The sequence below is a fragment of the Amblyomma mixtum genome, chromosome 5 (genome assembly GCF_055824585.1).
Source record: "Amblyomma mixtum isolate Tamu chromosome 5, ASM5582458v1, whole genome shotgun sequence".
Taxonomy (NCBI): Eukaryota; Metazoa; Arthropoda; class Arachnida; order Ixodida; family Ixodidae; genus Amblyomma; species Amblyomma mixtum.
The window spans coordinates 155,019,196-155,047,170 of NC_143016.1; the positions used below are offsets into that span (position 1 = coordinate 155,019,196).

General features: G+C 50.0%; 1 protein-coding gene across 1 annotated transcript in view; it reads left to right on the forward strand.

Annotated features, from left to right (window-relative positions):
- Positions 1 to 10,515: 10,515 nt before the first annotated feature.
- LOC149344200 (nose resistant to fluoxetine protein 6-like) overlaps positions 10,516 to 27,975 on the forward strand; it is a 58,949-nt gene continuing 41,489 nt past the window's right edge. The window contains exons 1-3 of the mRNA XM_089547174.1: positions 10,516 to 10,891; positions 21,302 to 21,525; positions 26,924 to 27,035. Coding sequence (XP_089403300.1) covers positions 10,516 to 10,891; positions 21,302 to 21,525; positions 26,924 to 27,035 — 712 coding nt within the window. The remainder of the gene's footprint in view (positions 10,892 to 21,301; positions 21,526 to 26,923; positions 27,036 to 27,975) is intronic.

The following is a 27,975-nucleotide window of genomic DNA, read 5'->3' on the forward strand; positions in this document are numbered from 1 at the left end:
GTGGGAGCGGACACCCATCCCAGATCTGATTTATGTATTGTAGCAAATGTAGGTATGCAGAGTCGGAGAGGTTCGCCTACAGTTTCACTGTTATGCGATCCCGACCCGGTGCCCCACCTCGGCGCATTTTAGCCAGGGCCGCCTTAAGGTCATTCAACTCAAAAGGGGCGTCTAAATCCTGATTTGGCTTGCCGGAGTACGTGTACTCGGGCCCAACCGGGTCATTTGTGCGGCAGAGATACCTGTCGCACAAATTGTCCGCAAGTTGCGCCTTCGTACCTTGGTACCCGTGCAGAGCCCGCCGGAGCTGTTTTTGCGTCTCCCCTTTCGTTTGAGAAGGGTCGATGAGGCTGCGCAAGAGACGCCAAGTCCCCTTCGAGCTCATCGGACGCGCTGCGGAGTTGCAGCGTTCTATCCAATTGGTGTCTGTGAGCTGGACTGGGAGGCTGCCTTGCTGCTCAACTCTCCAGGACCAACGAGCCCTGGTGACAAGAGCCCGGGCTGCCGCGGAGGCCACAGGGGTCCCGGACTAGGGATCCCTTCTAGTGATTGTGAGGGCCGGGCCCTTCAGGCACAGTCCAAGCAATAGCTCTGTATATAGTACAAATAAATTTTTTACACCACCACCTAGCCACCACCGCTGCCACGTGCAGATAGAGGAGAGTAAAAGATCACAGGAAAGAGAAAAAGGAAGAAAAGACGCGCATCGCAGCAACAACTGCGTCCGCCGGAGCGGACGCTGCTGAAAAAACAGATAAGCGGCCGAAGCCGCGCTCGCCGAAGCGAGAACAGATACACCCCTCATTGCCAGTCCATTAAAGATCCCCAGGTGGTCGAAATTATATCGGAGACCTCCACTACGGAACCTCTTTCTCTCTTTCTTCCTTCACTCCCACCTTCCTCCCTTCCCTTACGGCGCGGTTCAGGTGTCCGCCGAGTTATGTACGACAGATACTGCGCCGTTTTCTTTCCTCAAAAACCAATTTACGAATTTACAGGCGCCAAGTCGCTGATATTCCATAGCTCTCGCTCTCTGACCGGGTTCAGCAGTACTTGATAGGCAGCATTCTATTGCGTAAGGAATACTGCGCCAGGTTTCGAGCTGTCGCGTAGCTCCCGGCGGTGGCCATGGTTGACCTTGAACTCTTCAACGGCGTTGCTTCAGCCGCGCTCCGCCAGATGGCAGCGCCGTCGGCGCGCCGCGCGGCAGCGCCGAGCAGTTTGCTCTGTCTGCGACAGATGGCGCCACTAGGAGATCCGCCACTTTTGGGCTTTGAAGCCGGCGTTAGCAGCATTGGCGTGCAGTGAATCGACGGCATTCGAATCATATCAGTTAAGACCGCATAAGTAACACCGAGTAGGAAATTGCTCGAGTTGGGGAATCGAACCAGTGTCTCCGGAGTGCGAGACGAGCACGCTTACCACTCCGCCATGCACTCCATCATTCCATAGGTTACATCAATACTCGCCATTGCATCCTTAGTACCCATTTCATGGCCGCATTTTAACTTCGTTTTTTTAACCTCTTCCACTCTGCTCTCCTTCTGTCTTTATCTCCCAAATTCCCCTCCCTACGCAGAGTAGCATGCCAGCGATTTTTAAACGCCGGCTAAATTCTCTGCTCTTCATTAAATAGTCTCTCTCTCTCTCTCATGCCAGCTCGATAGTTGGAATGAAAAAAGGCGCGTCTATTGAATACGGTGTCTTCATTAACTCCCACTTCCTCCCTTACCATTAGGGCAAGGTTCAGGTGTCCACCGAGATACGACAGGCAGATACATTTCCTTTCCTCAAAAACCAATTTACCGATGAGCAAGGCATGCATCCGAACGGGCGATGGCGTTCTATGGAGGCCGCAACAGATTCCATAATTCTGCAGCGCGAAAGACGAAGACAAACGAAAACGAGGCGAGACAAACACGGCGCTGTATTTGCTGGAGCCTTCTTGCCAAAATAAATCTTGTTAAAGCAGCTTATTGCGAGTAGGTTAGGGCTGAAGTGATCACCTTAAAATCGCCTTTGATCAGCGATACGTTTTTGTGCCTGCACGTCGAACTGCTTACTGAGCAAGCGCCTTTTTCTGGGCCCCAGCATTGTCTTTACTCCTCTTTATGCACCCGCACTGAAACAGATGAATGAAAAGTATAAGACTTTGTTGGGGCCGTAGGGGCCCTGGAGTTGGGTGTGTAGTTCAGTACCGCAGGCCCCGTACTCCGATCTTAACAAGTTAGAGGAGAGAGAGAGAAAAAACTTTATTTACACAGGTATTCGGGGAACGCCCCAGGGTCCCCGCACGACCCCACTGCACTCAAGTGTTTATGTTCCTGAGGTCCATAACGCTGGCAGCACGGCCGGTGGCGATGGTCTGCACGGCCGGGTCTTCCGAGCGCAGCAGGGTCTCCCAGTCCTCCCAGGTCTTGAGGTTCTCTAGGTCCCGCGGGGGAGGCTCCGCCGGGCAGCGGGAAAGGATGTGGAGGGAACAAGCGAAGGGTTCTGGGCATAGGGCACAAGCGGAAGTGGGAAAGGATGGATCATAGTGGGCTAGGTTAAGGGGTGAGGGGAGAGTGTGTGTTTGTAGTCTTCGCCAGAGTGTTGCGTGTTTGTTATCTAGGGAGGGGTGGGGCGGGGGGTAGAGTGGCGTAAGGCTCTGTATGCCTGGTTCAGCTCACTGAATGTGTGCATGCGCTCCGTCGTGAATCCCCGATCCGAGGCCACCTGAGCTCGGTTTATAGAACCTCGGGTAAAAGGTTGGCGGCCTCGTTTCCGGGATTCCCGGAGTGCGCAGGCATCCATATCAGCTCCACATGGCGGGGCGGGGGTGCATCGGGCGAGTCCAGTATGCCAAAAGCAGGGACATGAACTCGGCCTCGAGCAAAATTTAAGACCGCAGTTTTAGAGTCACTTAATATATACCGGGCTTCCGTGCGAGTGATAGCAAGTGCAATGGCGGCTTCCTCTGCAGCCTCTGGGGACGTGTCTGGAGGGAGAGGTAGTGTGAGGTGGGTGGATGAAGAGTCCACCACAGCTGCTATCGCTTCATCACCCGTGCAGGCAGCGTCCACCCATACGGCGTCCGGCTCGGGGCCGTACGCTCGATGGAGTGCCTCCGCACGGGCTCTGCGGCGCTGCTCATGGTGGGACGGGTGCATATTCCTCGGGAGCGGCCTAATGAGAAGCTCCCGGTGAAAGGGTCTTGGGATTGCGAGAAGGGTTGGGTCGTTGGCCGGTATTCTGATGCCGAGCGAGTCCAGGATATACCGACCTGTGGAAGTTCGTGTGAGCCTGATGTATTGGACCTGTCGGTGGGCCTCCACCAGTTCCCCGACCGTGTTGTGGAGGCCCAGGCCTAGTAATCTTTCTGTTGGTGTGTTGAGGGGAAGATGAAGTGCTACTTTGAATGCCTTGCGAATCAAAGCATTCAAAGTGTTTATGTCATGTTTGGATAGTTGTAAGTATGGGGTAATGTACAGCACACGGCTGAGGACAAAGGCATGAATGAGGCGACATAGGTCGCGCTCCTTCTTGCCTCTATGACGCCCCGAAACCCTGCGGATGAGGTGCGATATCGCGCCTACAACCTGCTTGAGTTTCTTGCGGGTAGTGGTGTTTTTGCCATCGTTCTGGATGTGCAGGCCCAATACACGGAGAGTGCCAACCTCAGGTACTGGGTCACCATTCAGTTCAATGGCAATGGGGGAGCGTGGATAGCGGTGGTTCTTAGGACGGATGAGGAGCAGTTCGGACTTCTCTGGGGAGCAAGACAGTCCGATGGTCCGTGCGTAATTTTGGGTGAGGGTGGCTGCTTCCTGTAAGGTGTTCTCTATGTCGCCGTCACTGCCGTGAGTGGTCCACAGGGTGATATCGTCGGCATAAAGAGTGTGCTTCAGGTGGGGAATAGTTGCCAATTTTCGGGCAAGGGGGATGAGGGTAATGTTAAAGAGAAAGGGGGAAAGGACGGACCCTTGAGGGGTGCCGATACTCTGAAGCGTGTAGGAGGGGGAAGACAGAGGGCCGAAGTGTATCTCAGCCGTGCGGTCAGTGAGGAATGATTGAATGTAGGCATACGTGCGTGCACCCACATTCAATGGCGATAGAGCAGTCATGATCGCCTGATGTTCAATGCGATCAAAAGCATGGTGTCCTGTGCGGATAGATGGGGGCGAAATCCCACCATGGTATGCGGGTAAAGATTGTTGTCCGTCATGTGACTTGTGAGTCTCGCTAAGACAACATGCTCGAGGAGCTTCCCGAGGCATGAGGTTAGCGAATTCGGACGAAGGTTTTGAAGTGTAAGTGGTTTGTTGGGTTTAGGTATGAATCTTACCTTCGCGTGGCGCCAGAACTGCGGGAGGTTACCCTCCCTCCAGCACTGGTTGAAGTATTTTGTAATGTGGGTGATCGATTGGTCATCCAGATTACGGAGCATCGAGTTTGTTATCTGGTCTGCACCAGGTGTGGAGTTGGCGCGGAGAATCAGGAGGGCCGCTCTGACTTCCGTCTCTGTGATGTCGGTGTCGAGTGTGGGATTTGCTTGTCCTGTGTAGTGTGGTAGAGTATGGGGCCGCCTGGAGATGTGTACATGGTTTGAAGTGTGTCTAGAAGTCTGTCGGGATCGTCAATGTGTTCATGTGTGAGGCGTGTCACGTGGTGCTGTGTTGCTGATTTGGTGCGTGTGGGGTCAATGAGGTGTCGGAGAAGTTGCCATGCGCGTTTGCTGGACAGGTTTCCGGCGATGCCGTCACATATCTGTCCCCAGTTGGATCGGCAGAGCTCCTCAGAGTGCTGTTGGATTTGCGTCTGCAGCGCGGCCAGCCACTTTATAAGCGTTCTGTTGAGTTTGTTGCCTTTCCAGCGTACCAGGATGCTGTGATAAGGCTCCCAGAGGTGGGCTAGGCGTGTGTCAAGGGTAGGGGTTTCGGTTGTAGTTTCAATGTGTCGCGTGTTGTGGTGAACGTCATGCTTGAGTGACTGCACCCATGCGTCGATGTCTGCGATGGGAGTGTCTGGGAGGGCGGTGCGTGCAGTGCGAAAGGCGTCCCAGTTGATGAGTTTGTGTGTTGTATTTGCGTGACGGGGTGGTTTGTACGGGACAGTGATTTGTATAATGTAATGATCACTGCCCAGTGTATGTTGTGTTCTGTTCCAGGTAACGCCGCGGATGCAGCGGCTCAGCGTCAGGTCCGGACTGGTGTCCATGCTGACACTGTTGCCGATCCGCGTAGGCGTCTGAAACGTGTTGTGCACAGTGAGTTGGAGGTTCTGCAGGAGCAGCCAGAGCCTGCGACCTCGATGTGTAGTGGTTGTGCATCCCCAGTCAGTATGCTGACTGTTGAAGTCCCCACCGTTGAGTAGGGGATGTTTCCCTGCTAGATGGTGTAGCTTTCGCAGAAGTGATTCTAGCGGGGCCATCGGCAGGGACGGGGGGTGGTATATGTTTGCTATAAATATAGAAGGAAGTGAATGTGTGTGATGTATAAGTCCTGTGACCACGCAGGGCGTCTCAGACGTGATGTGATGTGTTTTGTAGGTGAGGCTGCGGTGCATGAGTGTGGACGCCCTGGGTGTGTTAGTGGTATCTGAGTGTGTAGATGTGTAGCTTGGGAGGGTTGCCAGGTGTGCAGTCTCCTGGAGAAGAAGTATGTGGGGCGTTGGTGTGATGGTGGGAAGGAGAATTTCTGAGGTGCGCGCTTGACCCGGAAGCTGCAGCAGTTCCAAATTAAAATTGGGACATGATTAGTGCTTCCCCCCACCATATTGGATAGTGCGGGGATTGAGGAGGGTAGTAAGACGGGTGTCAATTGGTATGTGTGGCTCAGGAAAGGTGGTTTGTGCTTGCGGAGGTAGCATGGGGGGAGTGGAGGGGGTTTGAAGTTGGGTGAAGCGATGGGTAAGGTTATGTTCCAAGAGCTCCATCATATTGTTAAGCATAGCGTCCATGCGCTGCTCTAGTTTTTCGGTGAGGGTGGCGGCAAGGTGATTGAATCTGGCCTTGAGGCGAGCGTCTAGCTCTTTTAGTTTGTGGTCAAATTTGGCCTCGAGTGCTGCAAATTTAGCGTCTATTTCTGGGGGCACGGGAGGGGGTGTAGCGTCTGAGGTGCGCTGCTGCTTTGCAGGAGGGGTGCTCGAAGTGTCTGTAGATGATGAGGTCGGGTTAATGACAGGGGGTGCGGGTTGAGGGGGCATGGAGGCGGCGGGGGTGATTAGGAGGGAGGAAAGGCGGCTTACCTCGTCACGCAAGGCCTTGAGTTTCTGGTCTCTCGGATCTGCCTGGGAGGACAGGTGTGGTGGGGGTTGACGGGTAGCCTTGCCAGAAACGCGGTCTGCCCAGGTGAGACGCGAGGAGTTGTTGCTGCCATTCTGTCTGGTTCTAGACGATGACCGGGAGGGCGTCGATGTGCGTCCGTTGCCTGTGCTGGGTTGATTGCAGTGGCAAAGCCGTGATGCAGGCGGGGGAGAGAGAGCGTTCCTCCGGGACGCTGGTTTAAGGCCCCGTGCCTTACAGCTCCCAGTTCCGGCCATATGGGGGCCTCCGCAGAGAATACAGCTGGGGGTGCATGAGGGCACATCTTTGGGATGCGACAGCCCACAGCGGGGGCACTTATGCGATCTTGGGTGGACGCACACATCCGTCCGGTGACCTGGGACGCGGCAGTTCGTGCAGGCCTCTATATGCCCTCGGTACGGTGTGCATCTGTGGAGGGCTCCTCCATAAATAACGACGCGTGGGACAGGTCCAGCCCGGAAAGTGATTAAAATAGAAGGCGTGGAACCCATTCGGCGGGCGTCCACGATGAGGGCGTCTGGGTTGCCGGTGAGCAGGTCTTGCAGGAGCTCTGTCGGGGTTTCATTCCAATACGCATTGGAGATGACTTCGCGTGCCGCTCCATCCGGCGGGGCTATATAAGCTGCGACGCCGAAGTCCTTGCCTTGGTTTTTGATGTTTGTCACGCGAAGGAGGGCAAGCGCGTCATCTTTTAGGGGCGTGCTTACCGTGCAGGTATTGTTGACCGGGTGTAGCCTGATTTGGATATGAGTTGGTTCTTGGAGCGGGGACGCGGCTTGGAGGATGGTCTCCCGTAGTTGTCGGGGCGGAAGCAGGTCCAGCTGCAGCCCGCCTCGTGACCTAAACACCACCTTGTAGTCTGCAGCAGGAAGCGGCGGCTGCTGCCGCGAACGCTGCGCAGCTGAGCGCGTTGCTTTCAGGTGCGCCGACGTGTCAGGGCTAGCAGGCTTGAGGGTAGTGGTAGCAGAGGCTGCGGCCTCCTGGCGTCTGGTTGTTGAAGGGACGTCCTTGGAGCGGGTAGGCACACTAAGAATGTGCGTCCAGTCCCTTGTGTCGTAGTTGTGGGGGTTAAGAACCTCTCCCTGCACCTGCACCTCCATGATGGCGTTGGTGGCGGAAGCGTCCGTCGCAGTAGGCCTAGCTTCCAGCGGGGCGAGGCCTAGCTCAGGCGAAGAGGTCACAGAGAGAAAGGGCCGTGGATGCCCGAAAAATGGCGTAGTCGGGCCAAAAATTGATGGCGTGTGGCGCTCACATTCGCAGATCAGTGGGTGGTGAGATTTGGGCCGATGATGCTGGCGTTTGGCGAATTCCGCTGTCTTTGTGCGGAGCCGATGGGGGGTGCGTCTTTACTACACAGCCCCCTAGCCTTAGAGGATTGCATTTAAGTGTGCTTAAGAGCGGAAATGCGAAACCCTGTCCTCTTTTTCTCCCTCCATTTGTTTTCTTTTTTCTTCGTTTGTTGTAGATCACTGCGGCGATCCGCACTGGAGCAGTGTGAAATCAAAACGTCCACATTCCATAAAGACGCCATGGCTATAGCGACGACTTAATGTATTTTTGGCGTTTAATTTATTAATTACTCCACACCAACCAAATTTTGAATTTAGCGAGATTTTTTTACCCACTGCCCAATGCAATCAAACTTTTTGTCATATATCGTTATAGAACGGCATAAACGTGCGGATAAAATCTGCGGACACTTTGATGACGCGTACATAGCCACATATTGCTCTCACATTTAAAAACGAATGACGCTTGTACAGCGGCCCGTACGCTTGACACGAACGCCCAAGCGAATGGCTTGGGCTGGTATTAGCGCCGCTTAGCGCTAACCGTTCAGACCGAGTCCGTGATGCACGGCACGTTTGCGACGGCTGATGGTGGCTCGCAGCTTGCCGCCGCCGTAAAATTGTCTCACACTTACTGGTCAACGCTCAGAGGCGATAATGTCAGTCCAAGCAACGCGTTCGAGCGTTGGTGTCAAGCATGCAAGGGGTGATAGAGTTGATGAAACACATGTTGATATGTACTAGCAGCTTGATATGCGCTGCTGCAGTAACAATATAATGTGTCAAAATTTAATGAAAGTAATAAATTTAACAGCACAAAGTAATAATTACCACTATTTTTTACCACGACTCGCTGTTGATTGCACTCAACATTCTTTAATGGGCCACTAAGGAGCAAATCATATACGTTTAAAGGGGCTTAAATAGAGGGGAATTTACACGTGGAGAAAGCAGATGTGAAGAGTGTAAACTGATCTCGCATCCGCCATTGTTTGAAATCCTGTTCGGAGCATCCTTGCTTCTTGGATTCTACCATCTCAAAAGTCCGGCGTTACTGTAGTAACTACTTCGCCTCTTTGCTTGTGCTCTTCAAGCGTTGTGACACAGTATGAACCGCGCTTGAGGTGTGCACCCTTTTCTGCAGAATGATTAGCGGAGGTCTGTCTCTTGGAGGTCTTGCTGTTTCTGGCAATAAGGCAAAAAAAAATACAAATTGGCTGTCTTGAACCCAAATCAATTTCCACTTAAAATATACGCTGCTATATATTCTGTGAAAACCATATATTGGGTTGTCATTAAAGCAACAGTTACTGCATTTTTCTAGCGCATAACATTGTTTTTTATAGCGCCCAAATCGTAGGAGTAAACGGCTTTCTTCGGGGTAATAGACGCCGGCAATATTCAAAATGAAGAGTGGCAATATATTTAAAAAGCTTCATAATAGACACGTAATTTATATGAACACCCCTCGTATAATTCTTTCAGTCACTCAGCTAATTTAGGCATGGTGAAAATTCAGGTGTTTCAATTGGATGCCCCAATACGCTTTAAGCAGGGCAATACTTTTTACGGTGTTGCTAATTGTAGACATGTGAAAATAAACTTTACGAACAGATATAATGAATGTCAGGGATTACTAGTGGCAACTATCAAGAGTAATTAGCAAGCTATAGTAGTTACTAATGAATATCCAAAACCGGAGGCGGTTTGCTGTGGCAGAAGGAAGTACTAAACCCAAGAGACCGAAAACTCAACATGCCGCGGGATTCAGTAACTAACCAAATAGCACGCTTTAGCTTTAACTTTGCCCACACATACCGGTCTATTCTTCAGTGCAATGTGCTTTTTTGTTATTCAGTCACTGACTCGAGGTCATTTGGAGTGAAGTAGTCCTCGTAATAGTGAATAACGACCGTGGTTTTGTAACTGTGTCCGTATATAGTCGCTATTTTGTGTACACGCAGTAGTGTGAAGACCATGTATTTGGCAGAAGGGATACAGCATGACCAATAACAACAGCGCGATCATTACTTTTACCGAGAAAAGTAACATTACCACTGCTTGGTCTTCACAAAAAAAGATGCCTGTGTGCAAGCTCTTAATTCGAAAGCGACTCAGCCCACTGAATCTGATAATGGCATTGCTCCGGGAGAAAGCGTGAACTGATTGGCCTTGCGGGCAAGGACGCGGTATAAAGAAAAAGCAAAATCCCGAGGCGAGGCCCGAGGTACAGATCGAAGATGATAAGTAGCCGAGTAACGGCAAGGTCATGCTTGCTTAGCTTACTGATGAGCGCATGGTCGTGCCTCTCATGTAGTTGGACGCGCGCCTGTCGCTTCGTTCTTCGTCAGGACGTGACTTTATTGCTGTTACGAAACTGCATAAGCGTACCGAAGAACACGGCCGTCAGTGGCTTTCTCATTCATTCTTGATCCAGGAACGGTGCGTGTACGGTGCGATTGGGTACTTGAATGCGCAGAAACGGTCTATTTCCGTGTGCTTGCTCATGTTTGCAGTAACTTTTTTCAGAGATTCGTGTTTTCAATCACTGGGTGTTTGATATTGTCGGCGGCAGTTTTTAACGTCTCGCAGCGACTCCAGAAAAAACAACTGCGGCTTAACCCGAGCCTTTTTGTACCGAAGATTTCCGTGAAGCAGCCTACCGACATCAATTTTTTTTCGACAGGCGACGGGAACATTCAGAAGCTGCTGCATCGAAAGACACGCTCAGGAAGCAGAAGTACCTACGGAGCAAACCCGGGTGCTACAAGGTGATTTGTACAACAGGCAACTGCTGCTTCGACGCAAACAAACACACACACTAAATGAAACTGGGCTGACGTTCCAATACTCGTATCACTCAGACTCTGCATGCGTACGCGTCAGAATCGGCGTCACGAAATCATTCCCTCTCAGCACACCTACTGAAAAACGTTGCCTGCAATGTGTTCCCTGCTCTTGACGAAAAGAGGCGGCTACAACTTCCCTTCAGGCGTAAAGTCTGTGCTCGTGGGCATGTGCGTGATGTTGCCGGTCGTCTTTGCTCAGCTGTCTACAGCCGGAATTACAACCGTGGCCCACATGGAAAGCCAGGAGCCGGTCTCATTCGTTGGGACAACAAGTGCAGTGGCCTCGGAAGAAGAAGGGGAAAACGTGGATTACGCACAAGCTCTGCGGGACGTTGTGGCCTGCGGCATGGCCAGCATACCGGCGTCACTACGGACCAGGCTCTTAGGCGCGGAGATCCGACCCGAGTGCAGTGTTGCCCTGCTCCGGACCATGCGTGGTTTCCAGAACCTTGAGCCGTGGGCGTTGAGGCGTGAGTGAAATCATTATTTTTTTACCATTTTGTTTTTGGGTTATGACAGCACTCTTTAAAAGAGTGATAAAAGCTCAGCAAATGCAACCGTAACACATTCTAATGTTGATTACCTAAAGACTGCCTAGTGTTCTCACAATGCGCCACCAAAAGTCATCGAGGCCCCAGTCATCATAGTTATGGTGCGCTGATAACTTATAGTGCTTGAGCACCGAAACTCTACAAACTGCTTCTGAATTTAAACTTAGGGTACTGTGCAGAAATATTGGCCTCTATTTTGCTTAGTAACCGGACAGACCTCTCCTGTATTCGTTAATGTTTCTCTCTCTCCTCCTCCGAAGCGCAAGCTTTGTTCTCAGAAGTTCTGTGTACTATTCACGCGATAATTTATAATAATAAATATAATTATTTTTTGCGCAAAAATTGAGTGCATCCTTATTACAGTGGAGGCGGCGCTAGCACATGCATACCCAACAATTCTGGACAAAAACATTTTTGATCGGGAGTTCTATAATGAAAGCAGTTTTTTCATATACTATAAGGTTTCACTATAGCAATAAAGTTATCCGACCATCACACGACGGCAGTCTTGCATCTCCTTCTGTTAATGTTTTCGTTACCGTCAATAGCGTTCCACATTGGTTGTCTATGGCAGTTCGATGCGGTCGATGAAAAGACTTTAAAAGAAAGATTTTGCTACATATCTGAAGAATGGACCAGTACCTTCAATATTTCCGTAACAGTACCATACAATTTTCCAATTTTCAAATCTTTTCTCCTAGAATGCTGGACGTGCTAAATACACCAGTGACCTTTATCCTGATTGGCGATCTCGCCAGAAGAAACCGACAGCGCGGTTGCTGTTCTTTATTTTTTTTACGAAGAATATTTTTGACAAAATACGCATATATCATCTGTGGGCATGATGACGTCATTAGGTTTAAATAAATGTTTTTACCATGCTCTAAAAATAAAATACAACATCCGGCAGTGGGACGAGAAGACTTGCTCGAGTATGGCCACGGCGGCGTCCGAAGGGCAGGCATAATTGGAGATAAAGGTTTCAAATCAAATCAAATCAAATCAAACCAAATCGTCTTTATTTTCTCTCTCAAGGAGAAAAGGGGGTGACGGGTAAAAGCCGCATAACTGCGGCTTGACAAAGCCCGGCCCCCTCTATGTACAGTTCGGCAGTAGTGCTCGTGCAGATTATACAGGATTCAACTTTGCACTTCATCTCACAGACCTAAAATTTGCACCCTACAGATCAAAAACCCTCCAAATGAAAGCACATGCAGTTTGAAATACTTTCGAAACACACATGCTAAAACAAGTCAGGTTTGAAACATAAAAATTTCAAACACACTCAGATTGAAACACGTTCAGTTTAATAATTTTAAGTTTTTAAAATTCTGGAAAACATAACCTTTAGCGGTAGTAGAAATAAGAAGACATTTTACAGCAAAACAAAGCATCAATTAAAAAAATAATAATGAAAAATAAAAGGCACCGAGAAAACACAAAACATACTCACGCAGGAGATCATGGGACGCTGGGTTTGGTTTCTTGGCGTTTAACGTCCCGAAGTACCTCCGGCTATGAGGAACGCCGTAGTGAAGGGCTCCGGAAATTTCGACCATCTGGGGTTCTTCAACGCGCACTGACATCGCATAGTACACGATTTCTCCTTCATCGAAATTCAGCCGCCGCGGCCGGGGTCGAGCCCGCGTCTTTCGGGTCAGCAGCCGAGCGCCGTAACCACTGAGATAAAAGAGCTGCGCATAATCCTCCTCACGATAAAGGAGCAGGTCATGATAAGATCTAACAGTGCTAACTTTACCATAGCTGCATGCGCTATATTGTTGCAAAAGAGGGCTTTTGGAATGAAAGCCACCACAAGCCATGCAGCAAGCATTTTATTCTTTTCGATTTGATGCGGCCCCTCTCTACTGCGCGCTTCCCGGGGTACCTTCGCATAGAGACCTGGCGCTCTTAACTGCCGCGCGTAGCAATTCAGTTGCTTTGTTCCTTTCTTTTTTCAGCATATATATTGGCACATGAGGTATGCCGATCGAGGCGCTGAAAGTGTCGCATGTCATATTTATTATACGTAACACTTCCCAGCACGCCGTGATTTCGCAACGTTCGAGTGGTGCGTTCAATGCAAATAACATGACATACCTAATCAAAAGGTTCGTCCTTCGCCGGATTGAACACAAAAGCTAAATATTGCGCTGGGTATTACGTAAGGCAAAATCTCCCGTACGGTGATTACAACGCATACTTATTAGCGTCTATGGCTGGCTGCCTGCCAGTCTTTCCAGTGGCAGAACAAGCGCGTTTGCTTGCGCCGGCAGTTGTACTCTAGTGTTGCAGAGTATTTGGCGTTCCTCTGGTCGAAAAGCTTGTTTGTTTGTTTGTTGGGCTTTAACGTCCCAAAGACACTAAGGCTATGAGAGACGCCGTAGTGAAGGGATCCGGAAATTTCGACCCCCTGGGGTTCTTTAACGGGCACTGACATCGCGCAGTACACGGGCCTCTAGAATTTCGCCTTCATCGAAATTCGGCCGCCGCGGCCGGGATCGAACCCGCGTCTTTCGGGTCAGCAGCTGAGCGCCGTAACCACTGAGCCACCGCGGCGGGTGGTCGAAAAGCTATGCCTCACTTAAGTAAAACAAAACCATTGGTGGAGGCGTAGTGCCCGAATGAATAGACCAGAACTGAAACTTCCTTCAGATTGTTCTAGAAGCACTGCACCGTACAGGATTCGGAAACGTTGAGCGGGGAAACAGCCCTCTTGCATAAAATTAGCCCGTATTCGCAAAGATAAGAGGGAAAGTTGCCACGCAGCACAAGAAAAGGGCGCTAGCACTGAGGGGAAGCTTGCAGCTGTCTCTCTCTCTCACACACACACACACACACACACACACACACACACACACACACACACACACACACACACACACGCGCGCGCGCGCGCGCACACACGCGCACACACACACACATACACGCACACGCACAAACACGCACACGCACACACACACACACACACACACACACGCGCGCGCGCGCGCACGCACGCACACACACGCACACACACGCACACACACGCACACACACGCACACACACGCACACACACGCACACACACGCACGCACGCACACACATTTTTTTTTGTCCTGAGGAACAACTCACATGAGTAATAGCGGGAAAAACAACTAGAAAAGGGCAATAACTGGTATTCAGCAAGTATATAAATGTGGCGGAACAACAAACCGCAAAATGAACACAATGAAAAAAAACAAATAAAAACAAAGATATAACAACGTAATAAACAGAATGAGAAAACAAAACTCAAACATATTACGGTGAGCAAAACAGAACTAGAAGAAAACTACACATCGCTCTGATTTGTTAAAAGTTCATCAAATGATGTCGCGTCGTCGCAGTTGCGATTGTGGAAGGCAGCCGGTTCCAATCAATAATGGTCTTGGGTATGAATGATTTGGCAAAACTTGAAGTGCGTCATGTGAAGCGTTTGATCTTGAAAGGATGGTCCCGGCGTGGAAACACTGCTGAGGGTAAGTGAAGGAAATCGTCGTGAAGAAACCGCGGTAAGTAATACTTTCCCACTAAAAAAGTTCAGCCGCGGTTGACCTCAGGGCATGGAGAGTGGGCGGCGTTAACTGGCTCGCGAAATGATTTACACAATGATGACGCCAAGCCAGGCCGGACTATAAGAGTGCAAATAGCCGCAGTATCCAACGTACGTTTGGGCAAATTCATGGCTGAGCGGAAGTACACTATTGGTCACGATCCGGGTAGGAAGCTCCACTTCGAATGCGGTTGCCCAAACTGTCCTCCGCAGGAGGGTGGAGCTCTTACACGGGTGATCAGGCTGCCGAGCCAGCAACTTTCTTGTGAAAACTCTTGTGAAAACAACGATGGCGACTTAGCTAGGGGCAATATACTTTTTTTTAATTTTTATCTGAGCCTTGCTGTGGTGGGGCATTCCTACCCTGTGGAGGAAGAGGCATGCGGATGAGGTAACGGGGCTAATACAGCGAGCGCGCACCCAGTTCCTCTTGTGCTGCACCGAACAGAATGTGCACTAGTTAAAGGTTTAACGCTGTGATACTTGGCCATTTATCCAAAGCACGCACACTACATCATATCGAAGTGGTAGGTTATACAGTTAAGACAGTGCTATTAACTAAGCCACCTTCCTCCACCCCTCATCACTGCTTAGTACCAGGCACGCCTGGGAGCGCATGCGTCTGGCTATATCAGAGTACCCCAGCTGTCACAGCCAAATTACCACATACCTCGAGCGGGCAGAAATAAGACCAAAATGGCGCACTAAAAGCCGGCGATCAAAAAGTAGATGCTGAATGCGTATCTTTCGAATAGAAACAGCGCAGTAGACGGGACCAAGAAGAGAGAACACACAGACACAGGCGCTGACTGTCAACTGAAAACTGTCTTGTGTGTTCTCTCTTCTTGGTCCCGTCTACTGCGCCGTTTCTATTCAAATGAAGTACCAACTATCCCGGCTTATTCCTCTCTTGGCGTATCTTTCGTTTTGCAAATACTACCGGCAGTGTTTTTTTTTCTTTTTTCAAATTTATACATTTCTACATATATATTTACATAAGCATATGTATGTATATGCATATGTATGTATTGTAGCGGCCTTTATTGGCAAGAGATGACTGGTTGTTAAGGCCGGTTAGAGCGGGCAAGGGCAGGTCCGGTCCCGGAACAGTTGATGCTTTTGCCGCGCGTCGGTTCTGCTGCTTCAGCTGCCGATCGTCTTCTTCTCGCCTCGCGCCGCGCATCGGTTCTGTTGCTCCGTCTGCTAAGCGTCTTCCTCTTTACATTGGCCCCCGGGGGAAAAAGAGCCATCCTGGCGATTTAGGGAGTCAACAGGACGCAGGGGTCGTAATACGGCTTCAAACGCGAAACGTGCACGGTCTCGCGCCCACGTCGTCGGAGATCGGGTGATGGCGTCACGGGCTCAACGATGTAAGTGACGGGAGAAGTGCGCTCAAGGACACGGTAGGGTCCGTGGTATTTTGGCAGCAACTTGGTAGAGAGACCTGGGGCAGCAGAAGGCACACGGAGCCAAACAAGGGATTGCGGCTGAAAAGTGTCTGTGCCATGGGAGTGGTCGAAACGGTATTTCTGGCGCCCTTGGTCGTCAGACGTGAATGACCGGGCGAGCTGGCGGCACTCTTCAGCGTGTCTGGAGGCTTCAGATACGGTTGTGGATTCCGACGAATCAGGATGGTACGGAAGAATAGTGTCGAGCGGCGAGGATGGTTCACGGCCGTATAGAAGGAAGAATGGTGAGAAACCAGTAGTGCTCTGCGTAGCGGTGTTGTAGGCATATGTGACGAAGGGGAGGACGACGTCCCAGTTAGAATGGTCTGCCGCGACGTACATTGACAACATGTCACCTAATGTTCGATTGAAACGTTCTGTCAAGCCTTTCGTCTGGGGATGATAGGCAGTAGTGGTGCGGCGAGTAATGTTGCATTGCTGCAGAAGAGATGAAACTACGTCTGACAGAAACACCCGCCCACGGTCGCTCAACAGTTCACGCGGGGCTCCGTGCCGAAGTATGAAATGGTGCAAGAGGAAGGCTGCAACATCCCGCGCCGTAGCAGCTGGGAGGGCGGCTGTTTCGGCGTACCGTGTCAGGTGGTCTACAGCGACGATGACCCAGCGGTTTCCTGCAGCAGTGTAGGGAAGTGGTCCATACAGGTCAATGCCAACTCGGTCAAATGGCCTGGATGGGCAAGACAAAGGCTGCATAGGGCCGGTCGAATGGTGATGAGCGAGCTTGCGGCGCTGGCAATCGGGGCAGGAAAGGACGAATTTTCGTACGTAGTTATACATGCCGCGCCAGTATTAGCGGAGGCGAAGCCGGTTGTAGGTCTTAAAAGCACCGCCGTGACCAGCTTGCGGGTCGCTATGAAAGGCTGCGCATATTTCTGAGCGTAAATGTCCAGGGATCACTAGGAGCCATTTGCGCCCATCAGAGAGGTAATTTCGGCGGTACAAAATCCCATCATAAACAGTGAAGTGGGCAGCCTGACGGCGGATTGCGCGCGGTACCGGCACGACAGAACGGTCTGAAAGATAACGTACAAGAGAAGTGATCCAAGGGTCCTTGGACTGCTCGTTGGGCATATCGTCCAATGACAAGGAGGCGCAGTCGATGGCGGGAGGAGAGGCACGTTCATTGGCTAGAGGTGAACGAGACAGAGCGTCGGCGTCGTTATGCTTCCTGCCAGAGCGATAGATCACACGAATATCGTACTCTTGAAGGCGTAAGGCCCATCGAGCGAGGCGGCCATTTGGGTCTTTTAGGGAGGACAGCCAACATAGGGAATGGTGGTCCGTGACGACCGCGAAAGGCCGGCCGTACACGTAAGGCCGAAATTTCCCGATCGCCCAAACGATCGCCAAGCACTCTTTTTCAGTTACTGAGTAGTTTTGCTCTGGCTTCGTCAGGGTGCGGCTCGCGTATGCAACAACATACTCCGCATACGCCGGTTTGCGTTGAGCAAGAACAGCACCGATACCAACGCCACTGGCATCTGTGTGGATTTCAGTTGGAGAAGCAGGGTCAAAGTGGCGCAGTGTGGGCGGAGAGGTAAGTAGACGGCGCAACGTGATGAACGCGTCGTCACCGGCAGGACTCCAGCTTGATAGGTCGCTACTGCCACGAAGAAGTGCAGTCAGAGGTGCGATGATACAAGCGAAATTTCGGATAAAGCGCCGGAAGTAAGAACATAAGCCGATGAAACTGCGAAGTTCCTTCATCGTAGAGGGCTTCGGAAACTCAGAGACAGCACGAAGTTTGGCTGGGTCAGGAAGGACACCCTGTTTCGACACGACGTGGCCCAAAATCGTCAACTGACGAGCAGCGAAGCGACATTTCTTTAAATTGAGTTGAAGCCCGGCTGCCGCGAGGCATCCCAAAACTTGCTCCAGGCGAACGAGGTGCGTCTGGAAATCTGGGGAGAAAACAACGATATTGTCCAAGTAACATAAGCATGTTTTCCATTTCAGGCCGCGCAGTATCGTGTCCATCATCCGCTCAAAAGTGGCAGGGGCATTGCATATTCCGAAGGGCATGACGTTGAATTCATAGAGCCCGTCAGGCGTCACAAAGGCTGTCTTGGAGCGGTCAGCGTCGGCCATCGGGACTTGCCAATAACCCGAACGTAGATGTAAAGAAGAAAAGAATTCGGCTCCCTGCAAGCAGTCAAGTGCGTCATCAATGCGGGGCAGCGGGTAGACGTCTTTGCGGGTAATTTTGTTCAGGCGCCGGTAGTCGACGCAAAAGCGGATAGAGCCATCTTTTTTGGTGACAAGGACGACGGGGGAAGCCCAAGGACTGTGCGATGGTTGTATGACGCCCCTCTGTAGCATGTCATTTACCTGGGCGTCGATAACTTGGCGTTCGGTGGCAGAGACGCGATATGGGCGTTGGCGCAACGGCGTATGGGCGCCAGTGTCGATCCTATGGGTAACAGCTGAGGTGCGACCCAAACGGTGGTTGGAGAAGTCAAACGATGACCGAAACTTATTTAGCAGGGTCTCAAGCTGGGTCTTCTGCGGTGGCGAAAGATTCGCGTCGATTGGGCGCTCAAAGACGGCTTCGGGAGCGGCATCAGGAGACGATGGGGAAGAAGTAAGTGAAGACACTTGCATGCGGCAGGGGTCATCCTCATAAGGGTCCCAGGCGACGATGGAGGCGAAAGGCTGGACACGTCCCAGGCATTCACCGCGAAGAAGATTAGAGGGGCACAGGAATGGATTTGACAGGGGCAAGGCGCTGCAGCCGGCTGAGACGGTAAGGACGGCGAATGGCAGGGGTAGACAGTGACGAGAAGCGAAGGAGTCGGACGGGATGAAGATGACAGGACCGTTGGATGCAGAGTCGCAATGAACAGAGACTAGCACAGCAGAGCACGGCGGGATCACGACGTCATCAGCCACAGTCAACTTGGAGCACGGGTTAGTGGAAGCGCTCACCGATGCGTCGCCGAATGGAAGAAGGGTGACTTCGGAACGAGTGCAGTCGATGACAGCTTCATGTCGCGAGAGAAAGTCCCAGCCTAAGATGACGTCGTGAGACGGCGATGCGAAGACGATGAATTCAACAACGTACAGAACGTCCTGAATAGTAACTCGAGCTGTACAGGCCCCCAAAGGCGCGATAATTTGCGAATTAGCGGCGCGAAGCATAAAACCAGATAGCGGAGTCATAACTTTTCGTAACTGGCGGCACAATTTTGCACTGAGTACAGATACAGCAGCACAGGTGTCAACAAGCGCGAAAGCATCGGTGCCCTCCACAGAAACGGTGATCAGATTGGCCGGAGAAAGTCGAGGTCTTGAGCTTGGCGACGAGCACGCAGTTCTTGCCTCCGGAACTGCGGGCACTAGTTTTCCGAAGGGGAAGAGGGACGACGGCGCATCGGGGAAACCGAGCGGCGACGCGGAGATGGAGAACGGCGGCGAATAGAGGGGCTGTAATCGGAGGAACCAGTGGGCTCAGAAGGCGAAGTGCGGTGAAAAGGCTGGGGAGGGGCGTAGGCGTAACCTCGAGGGTCGGTATCCGCAGCAGGGGACGAAACTTGGCGGCGGCAGTGACGCATCACGTGGCCAGGAATACCGCAGGCATAAAAAATGGGTAGGTTGTCTGGTGTGCGCCATGGACGGAAACGTTGCGGTGGTGGCCGGGCAGGACGAAATGGGGTCGACTGCGGTGGATGTTGGTACGACACGAATGTGTCTGGGCGGGGACGCCTGACTGCTTCGGCGTAGGTTAGTGGCGCAGCGACGGGAGACTGGGAGGAAACCGGCGGCAGGGCCTCGGACACTTGCTCCCGGATCACGTGCTGGAGTGTCGGAGTTAGGTTAGATGGACTCGGAACGGTAGGAAGAAGCGAAAGCTGCCGCGCAACCTCCTCACGGACAAACTGCTTGATCTGGAGCAGTAGCGAGCTGTCCTCTGTCGTCATGCTCAGGCTAGTTACTGTGTCTGTCTGTGCAGAGGGCTGCCGAGTGAAAACGCGCTGTCGGCGGAGCTCGTCGTAGCTTTCGCAGTGGTCGAATATATCGGTGACAGATGTGACATTTTTGCCCACAAGCATATTGAAAGCGTCGTCTTCGATTCCTTTCAAGACGTGTTTAACTTTTTCGGCCTCCGCCATGGACGCATTGACGCGCTTGCAGAGATTGACGACATCTTCTATGTAGCTGGTGTATGATTCACCACTCTGCTGTGCGCGAACGCGAAGACGCTGCTCGGCGCGAAGTTTGCGTACTGCCGGACGGCCGAAGATGTCGGTGAAGCTGGTTTTAAATTCGGTCCAGGTGTTGAAGTCCGATTCGTGGTTTTGGAACCAAAGGTGAGCGACGCCGGTTAGGTAGAAGATGACGTTGGTGAGTTTCATAGTGTCGTCCCAACGGTTATGAGCGCTCACCCTGTCGTAAGAGGACAACCAATCCTCCACGTCGTGATCGTCCGTGCCGCTGAAGACGGCAGGGTCGCGCTGGCGGAGCGCACCATGGCAAGCAACGGGTGCCGGCGAGGAGCTGGCTGGCTGGTTGGCAGGCATGGGGGTAGTGATGGTACGGTTACGTAGCTCCAGGACGGAATCCCGCACCTCCACCAAGATGTAGCGGCCTTTATTGGCAAGAGATGACTGGTTGTTAAGGCCGGTTAGAGCGGGCAAGGGCAGGTCCGGTCCCGGAACAGTTGATGCTTTTGCCGCGCGTCGGTTCTGCTGCTTCAGCTGCCGATCGTCTTCTTCTCGCCTCGCGCCGCGCATCGGTTCTGTTGCTCCGTCTGCTAAGCGTCTTCCTCTTTACAGTATATTTACATACATATTTGCATATATATTTACATACATATACATATGTATATAATCTATGCATATATATATTATTTAGGCGAAAGCCTTTTTTATCAAGGCAAGAGGCGACATGTGTGTCAGCACCACCTCTGTCTTCCCACACACCAGCGAATTCACTTTGCTTAAAAATAGAGGACGAAATGGAGTCGGCTCGTCTTAATCTACTTTTGCTGTCATCACTGGGGAAAAAAAACTTTCCTCCCTTTTTTCCTTTCCTGCAGTCGTAGATGTGCGTGCGCTCACTGTGGTCTTTCTTATATGTTCAACAAAAATACGTGTCAATAAACATAGTTGGAGTCAGCGCCCGTCCTGTCATGTATATCTGTGTATTCGTCTTAAAAGTTAGCGCTGTATAAATTTGAAGAAAAGGAAATGCATCACCAACTAGACGTATTTTACTACCGGCAATGTATTTCTCTGGAGCTATCCGTTCCTATCTAAACATCTCCTGCCCATTGTTGTGTGTTTGCAGTGCTCGATGCGACGGGAAAGTACCCGACAGGACTGCTCCAAGGGTCGCGCGCAGATTCGGGAGCATTCGACGAGTGCATTGAGACCGTCGTCAAGGACAACTACGGCAACGACCTTTCGCATGGCCAATACTGCAACCTAGTGTTGTACATGAAGAATTCTACGGTTTTTGGGGAAGCTCTTGAGTCCGTCTTGAGCGTCATGCATCCGACGGGGAGACTGCATGCTACTTGATCACGCTGCGTAGCCGCTTGACTCTCATCGGTGTACTTTAGATCGATGTTTTATTTCCAACATATCGCTGGGGGTCGCCCGGCGAAAGAACCATTCATAAGCAGTTTGTGATTGCCTGGGGCCCGTACGAGGCAGCAGCGTACAGGATGTCACAATGATTTAATGCTGCACACACAAAAACAGTCAAAACTTTTTTTTTTACCACAAATGTCAGTAGCGGAATCGAAACAAAGATTACGAATAGCGTTAACAGAAAATACTAACAGACAAAAATAATTAGTGAGCGTCATTTTTTTGCGAACATAGTGAACATAGAAAATTGTTAAGGCCGTCTTCATTTAGGCACACAAAATTTGATTATTTGTTTTTGGATTGGAGTTGTCACGTCATGGTGTGAAATATCATATAAGTAGAAATGCTACGCAAATAATTTTGTGCTTTCTAACTATTTAAGTTGGTGTATCGCCTAGCGATATGCATTGTGGTGCGCGTACTTACTGCAGGGCAATAAACGATGGAGGCCTGTGAAGCGATTCATTAGCTGAGGGCCTCTGGACAGCCGGCTGAGCGAGAGCTTTAGGCGATTAGTGACGTCTCGGTGCTGTACTTATCGACGCAGAACAGTGCGCGACAAGCGCTATGTGCATTTCAGAAGTCGATTTCGTTCGAGAAAGTATTGTCATAGCTAGGCTATGACCCCAAAAAAAATAACGTGTAGGGGGGAAAGTTTGTGTACGCTACTCCATCGCCGGTGTACGCGAAACACAGGAACAAAACTTCGCCTCACTGATACAGGACCAGATGTAGGCTGCATCTTGAGTTTCATGAAGAAAAAGCACTATTACAAGGCCCTGTCTGGATCAGTGGTCGAGTCAAAGCCAAACCTCGAGTCAAAACCACACGGAACCTGATCAATCGGTGTTGAGGAGCATCTTGGCCAAATGGCATTCTGACTAATGGTGGGCTAAAATAACACTGCTTCGGCAGATTCTTGAGCAGAGAGGCACAAGATCCATAAGTCATCGCTGCGGGGGTGTACCATGCCGAAGACAGATCCGGACCCACCCAGAAGCTGCAGACCTTGTTACGAATACCGTGCAGAGGACACTTTCTGGTCGGATGCTCAGCACACTGGTACTGCCGACCACCAGTAGGACCCAAGCGGGCAGGTTGAACAAAACTACGCTAGCTCGTAGTGCTACGGATGAAGGGGCTGTGTACGTCACAGCCGCATACGCCCGGCACCTGTTCCGTATTAACCTAAATACTGGCCGCCGGTAACTAACAAGAATCGCGCAGCGCCCCGCCATTGCTGCTCATCATCAGGCACCAAAGTAGGATCTGCGGAACTTAGCTGATGTCGCCCGCGTCACTCAAACTTCGAACCCATGTGTGAGCATGTGTGAGGAATTTACTGCAGGGCCGATTCCTACTTCATGCAAATTAATAACTTTTCGAAACCTTGAGACCCTATTTGGTTCATTTCGAATCATTTTGAACATGCACTATTTGATTCGTTTCGGCGACTGAAATAGCGAATTAAATAGCGTAATGTTAGATAGAAAATCGTATATCTTCTTTTTAGTTACGCGAATAAAATAGGAGGATATTCGATTCGCTGTGCAAACTTTTTCGCATATTCGCACTTTATTATTCGGGACTGCCAGAACCGCGGCCCTCGTTAACCGATTCAGCAGACGACGGGTGGTCGAATGAGGCACTCCTCGTGACATACATATTAATTAAGCGAGCATATTGAGAAAGTCATTCAAAACCAAGCAAAACGTAGCGGCATGCATTTTGGTTAAATGATGTGCATTAAGGGGAAGTGAACAGTATAAAAAGCGATAAGGTGTAAACACCTTATCGCTGCAAATTATTTCTTAAGCAACTAGTGCAAAAAATGAGGGTCGATTTGCGTAGAAATGCCGAATGCGAAATACGTGAGTAAGCATTTCGGTTTTCACCGGAGTTCCGTATCCAGTCTTCGTGGATTGCAGCTGTTCAGATAGCGATAATGCGTTTATGTCCATATATGCAGAATTGGCGATTCCGTAAATTACGTTCATATACCCCTTAGAGTCATTATACCACTCCTCGTGCAGCAGTAATGCCATGCGCTGCTATGGCAGGTGCTGACATCTTGGGAGTTAGGTTGCTTGCGTTGGGTCCCATTTGGCTGTTCCAGCGTAATCTTTCGCGATGAATTGAACTTCCATGTGCCACGGTTGACAGGTTGCTAGGTGTGTATATACAGGGTGTCCCAGCTAACTTGGAGCAAGATTTATAAAAAAAAAAACTAAGCGTTCTTCAGAACTGAAATTGCATGGATGTTGTTAGGGTTTATCTAAAGTTACAGTACTATTTTTTCGGTCCTCCTATTTGAATAACAGTCGAGATAAAAAAATTAACTTTTTAAATATAGCTTGAAACGTTCAGGAGTCAATAGGAAAGTTGTGGAGCTCCCCAAATATTGTCTAAACAAGGCACTCCCAACGAGGTAGACTTAGCGTGGCCGTTTTTATTTGGGGTAAAAGGAATCCCGCGGAGTTTAAAAAACACCACGTGACAGCGCGCTCGGTGCGCCCGAATGCGCCGAGATTACAGCGCTCTCATCCGAGCTTTGTATAAACCATCACTAGCTTCGCGCGTTTCGTGCTACCCAAGACAGGGACTTCGCGTTGCGCCTGGTTCCAAGATAAGCGCCAGTGGGTTTGAGCTATGGCGGTGGTTGTACAATCTTCTACTTTAGGGTGTAATTATGTTGTGTGTAGCGTAATGTTAAGAGTGCGACGTGATATGTTCTGATATGAGGTGGTCCCGTGGTGTAACCGTGGTGTTGTCCATTAAACAGGGAGTTACTGTCACGTGACCGGTGACGTTGCATCACGTGACCAACAGCTACCAGCCATCCATTCGGGCTCCGCTCAGGTTCCGGTGCAGTCTTCTCATTTTATCGCAAAAAATGAAAAGCACAAATCGCAAAAGCGCAAACCCCTGCTTCCCTAGTACTTACTCCCGCAAAAACGTCCTGTGGACCCCGCCACACAAGGGCACCACGGATAAAGAAACGGCCGAACGGACAGCTCGAGGTCGCACTTTCCGAGCCCCATCACCGCCGGCCCCGAAGTCTCCATCCCCCAAACGTACGGAGCGATTATCGACTGTCATTGATTCAGTCGCTAGAAGTTTGCCCCTCCGTACAAAGCCCTCACTAGAGAAGAAGCCACAATTTCGAGAAACTTCCTGGCGCGGACGTTCCCCAACCTCGCGCGATAGGAAAAAGATTTTGCCGGACAAATTTCCTACATTCGAGTGCCAGGCCCGTGGTGAGACACGCACTGTCCTCAACATGGCCTGGAAGTGTACAGCGCAATCGACCTCTATGACAGAACAGAAATTAGCTAAGAGCAGTGGGAGACTAAGCTGGCTCACTCAGAGCTGTCTTTGCCGCGCCAACTCATTCGCCAAGCCTGGCAAACGGCCTTCGTTAGCGGGATACCGTGCAGTGGAAGGCCGCCCGAGTAACACACAAAATTAATAATGTTTATTGCTCCTACTACAACTCATCACTGGAAGGTGTCCTACCAGAGCGAAACTGGCCAGCTTCCCCGCCGTAATCAAACCGGTGATTCACTAAGCTTTTTACTTGGCAGAAAAGGCGCAGAAAACTCACAGGAAACAGAAAGATGTGTCATAATGCGATGAAAGTTTTCTTTATTTTTCGGCAGTGATAGCCAAATTAACTTTAGTTTCCAGCGAAAAATATTGTGGCATCCAGAATTATGAAGAGCTCTAATATTGACAAACATTTTCCCTCTGTCTTTGTGCTGAAGGTACAATATCCAATAATGTGCCGTCAGTAGGAGCTTTTTTCGGCATTCTCGCAAGGGAAGAGCCATTGACAACTGGTAGCGAGCTGCTGGAAATCTTAAGGGAATACGCCTATTTAGAGCAGGTAGTGATCGCTGATCCGGATCATGACAGGGAAATAAGAAGAATAAGAATGGGGAGAGCACATATGGCAGGTTCTCTCAGATCATGAATGGCAGTTTAACAATATTCCTCAAAAGAAAAGTATACAACAGCTGTATCTTACAGGCACTCACCTATGGGGCAGAAACATGGAGGGTAACAAAGAGGGTTCAACCTAAGTTGATGGCAATGCAGCGAGCTATGGAAAGAAAAATGACTGGTGTAACATTAAGAGACCGGAAGCGGGAAGAGTTGGTGAGGGAACCAACACGGATTAATGTCATCCTAGTCGAAATCTAGAGGAAGAAATGGGCTTGGGCAGGGCACGCAATGCGAAGGCAAGATAACCGCTGGTCCTTAAGGGCAACGGAGTGGATTCCAAGAGAAGGCAAGCGTAGCAGGGGGCGGCTGAAAGTTAGGCGGGCGGATGAGATTAAGAAATTTGCGGGAATACGGTGACCGCAGCTGGCGAAGGAGAGAGTTAATTGGACAGACATAGGAGAAGGCACGTGTCCTGCGGTGGGCGTAGTCAGGCTGATGATGATGATCATGATGCAGAGGAAAAGCGTTTTTAAAGCCAACATGACCAAGGCAGAAGCTCTACCTCGCCTTTCAAACTGGAATAGTAAAAATGCATTCCTGTTTCGCAGCGGTTTTCTTTATTTTATAGCTGTCATGGTGGCTCAGTGGTTATGGCGTTCAGCTACTGACCCGAAAGACGCGGATTCTAGCAAGGCTGCGCCAGTCGCGTTCCGACAGAGGCGAAATGCGCTCTGCAATGTCAGTGCACGTTAAAGAACCCCAGGTGGTCTCAATTATCGCTAGTATCTTTTGGACGTTCAGTGCTATAACCGGAAACAAACCAAATTATTATTTTCTGTGTGCCGCTGAAGGTGAAGAGGATGTCCACGCAGGTCTCATTCGATTGATAATTAGGCTTCAAGATGGCGCGGTGCTTTAAAGGGAACATTAATTCTCCGTTTTAAGTAGAAATCGATTCTGTGCCTCCATCTATGCTGAGATTTGTCCGGTATATAAAGTCTATATTATTGCTCGGGAAACTAGAATTAAAAGTTCAGCGTTCTCTTCCCACCACTCTACTCCTGCTTGTGGCGTCGAGAACGAAAATGACTCCGGGATCACCGCTGGTAGTGAATGGCAGTCCTTGCTGGCCTCAGGGATCCGCTGACGGCAAATTGTCTCAACGTTACTGCACCTTGTGATACAATGATTGATGGCAGCACCCGCTTTTCTTTATTTTACGTTTTCAAGCTTAAAAAAGGTCTGTTTTATTGCAAGTCCTTTCTTCGCCATAACAACGCGGAAATCTATGATACAGGCAGACTTAGCTTTTCCATACAGTGTAACATTAAGATGCTTGCCTGATTTGCATCCGTTTATATCTGCTGTCCAGATGCGTTACTACAAGGGCCACTTTTCGTACACTGAAATTCTCATAGCTCGGATCGGCATCTGCTTTCTAGACGACTGCAGCCAAGAGGACCTGCAAAACATGGTGAATGCAGGTATGTCTTCGTCGTAACTGCTACCACATTTATTTATTGATTTATTTTATTTTGAACATACTGCAGGCTGAGCGCCCAAGCAGGAGTGGTATATATTTACAAAAAATTAAAATAAATCATGACAGCACAAGTTACAAAACATATCAACACATTGCGTAGACCAGTTGAGACGGTTATTACTGCACTTTCTTTCCTTTTTCATTATGCCTAATGGCAAACAGCTCGAATAAAAAAAATAAGCACTAAAAAAACTGACACAATCAAAACCGACACCAAAGAACTGACAGGAGGCAAGATTTAATAGCCATTACACACTTAATTCCAGCATATCTAAAGATTGGAGGGAAGAAGCAGGCAAACTATTCCAATCTATATTTTTATTAAGGAAAAAGGAGAATTTCTATAAGTTAGTCTTTGCAATGTGAGGCGTTAAAGAGAGGGCACGAAAATGGCGTGTCTGCCTAGTGGTAAGAGGGCAGACGTAAAGGCTAGGATGAAGTGCGATTTTGTGATTAAGTGAGAGAAATAAAAGTTTAAGACGGAGGAATTTTCTTCTTGCTTGGAGAGTGACATTACCATTTTCTGCCATTAATTCAGATACAGAATCGGTGCGACGGTATTTGGAATAAATAAAACATAATAAAGAAACCAGCACAACAAAGCTGTTGTTTTCTGGGCCATTTGGCATAGCATAGAGAAATTTGACAGCGCAGGCAAGAACGAAGGACAATAGAAATGGAGGAGTCAAGCGCTGGAAGGTTACAAATAAAACTGCCAAAAGAGGAAGAATTATGGCCTAACAAATTTGTCCACTGGGCTAGTTGGTATTGCATACCGTTTCAGCTCTCCTGTCCTTTGTCTTTACCAATGCTTCCGAAATTCAGAATTCTAGAGAGCATAAAGTAGGCGAAAAATATGCATGAAGTTCATGCCATCTTGG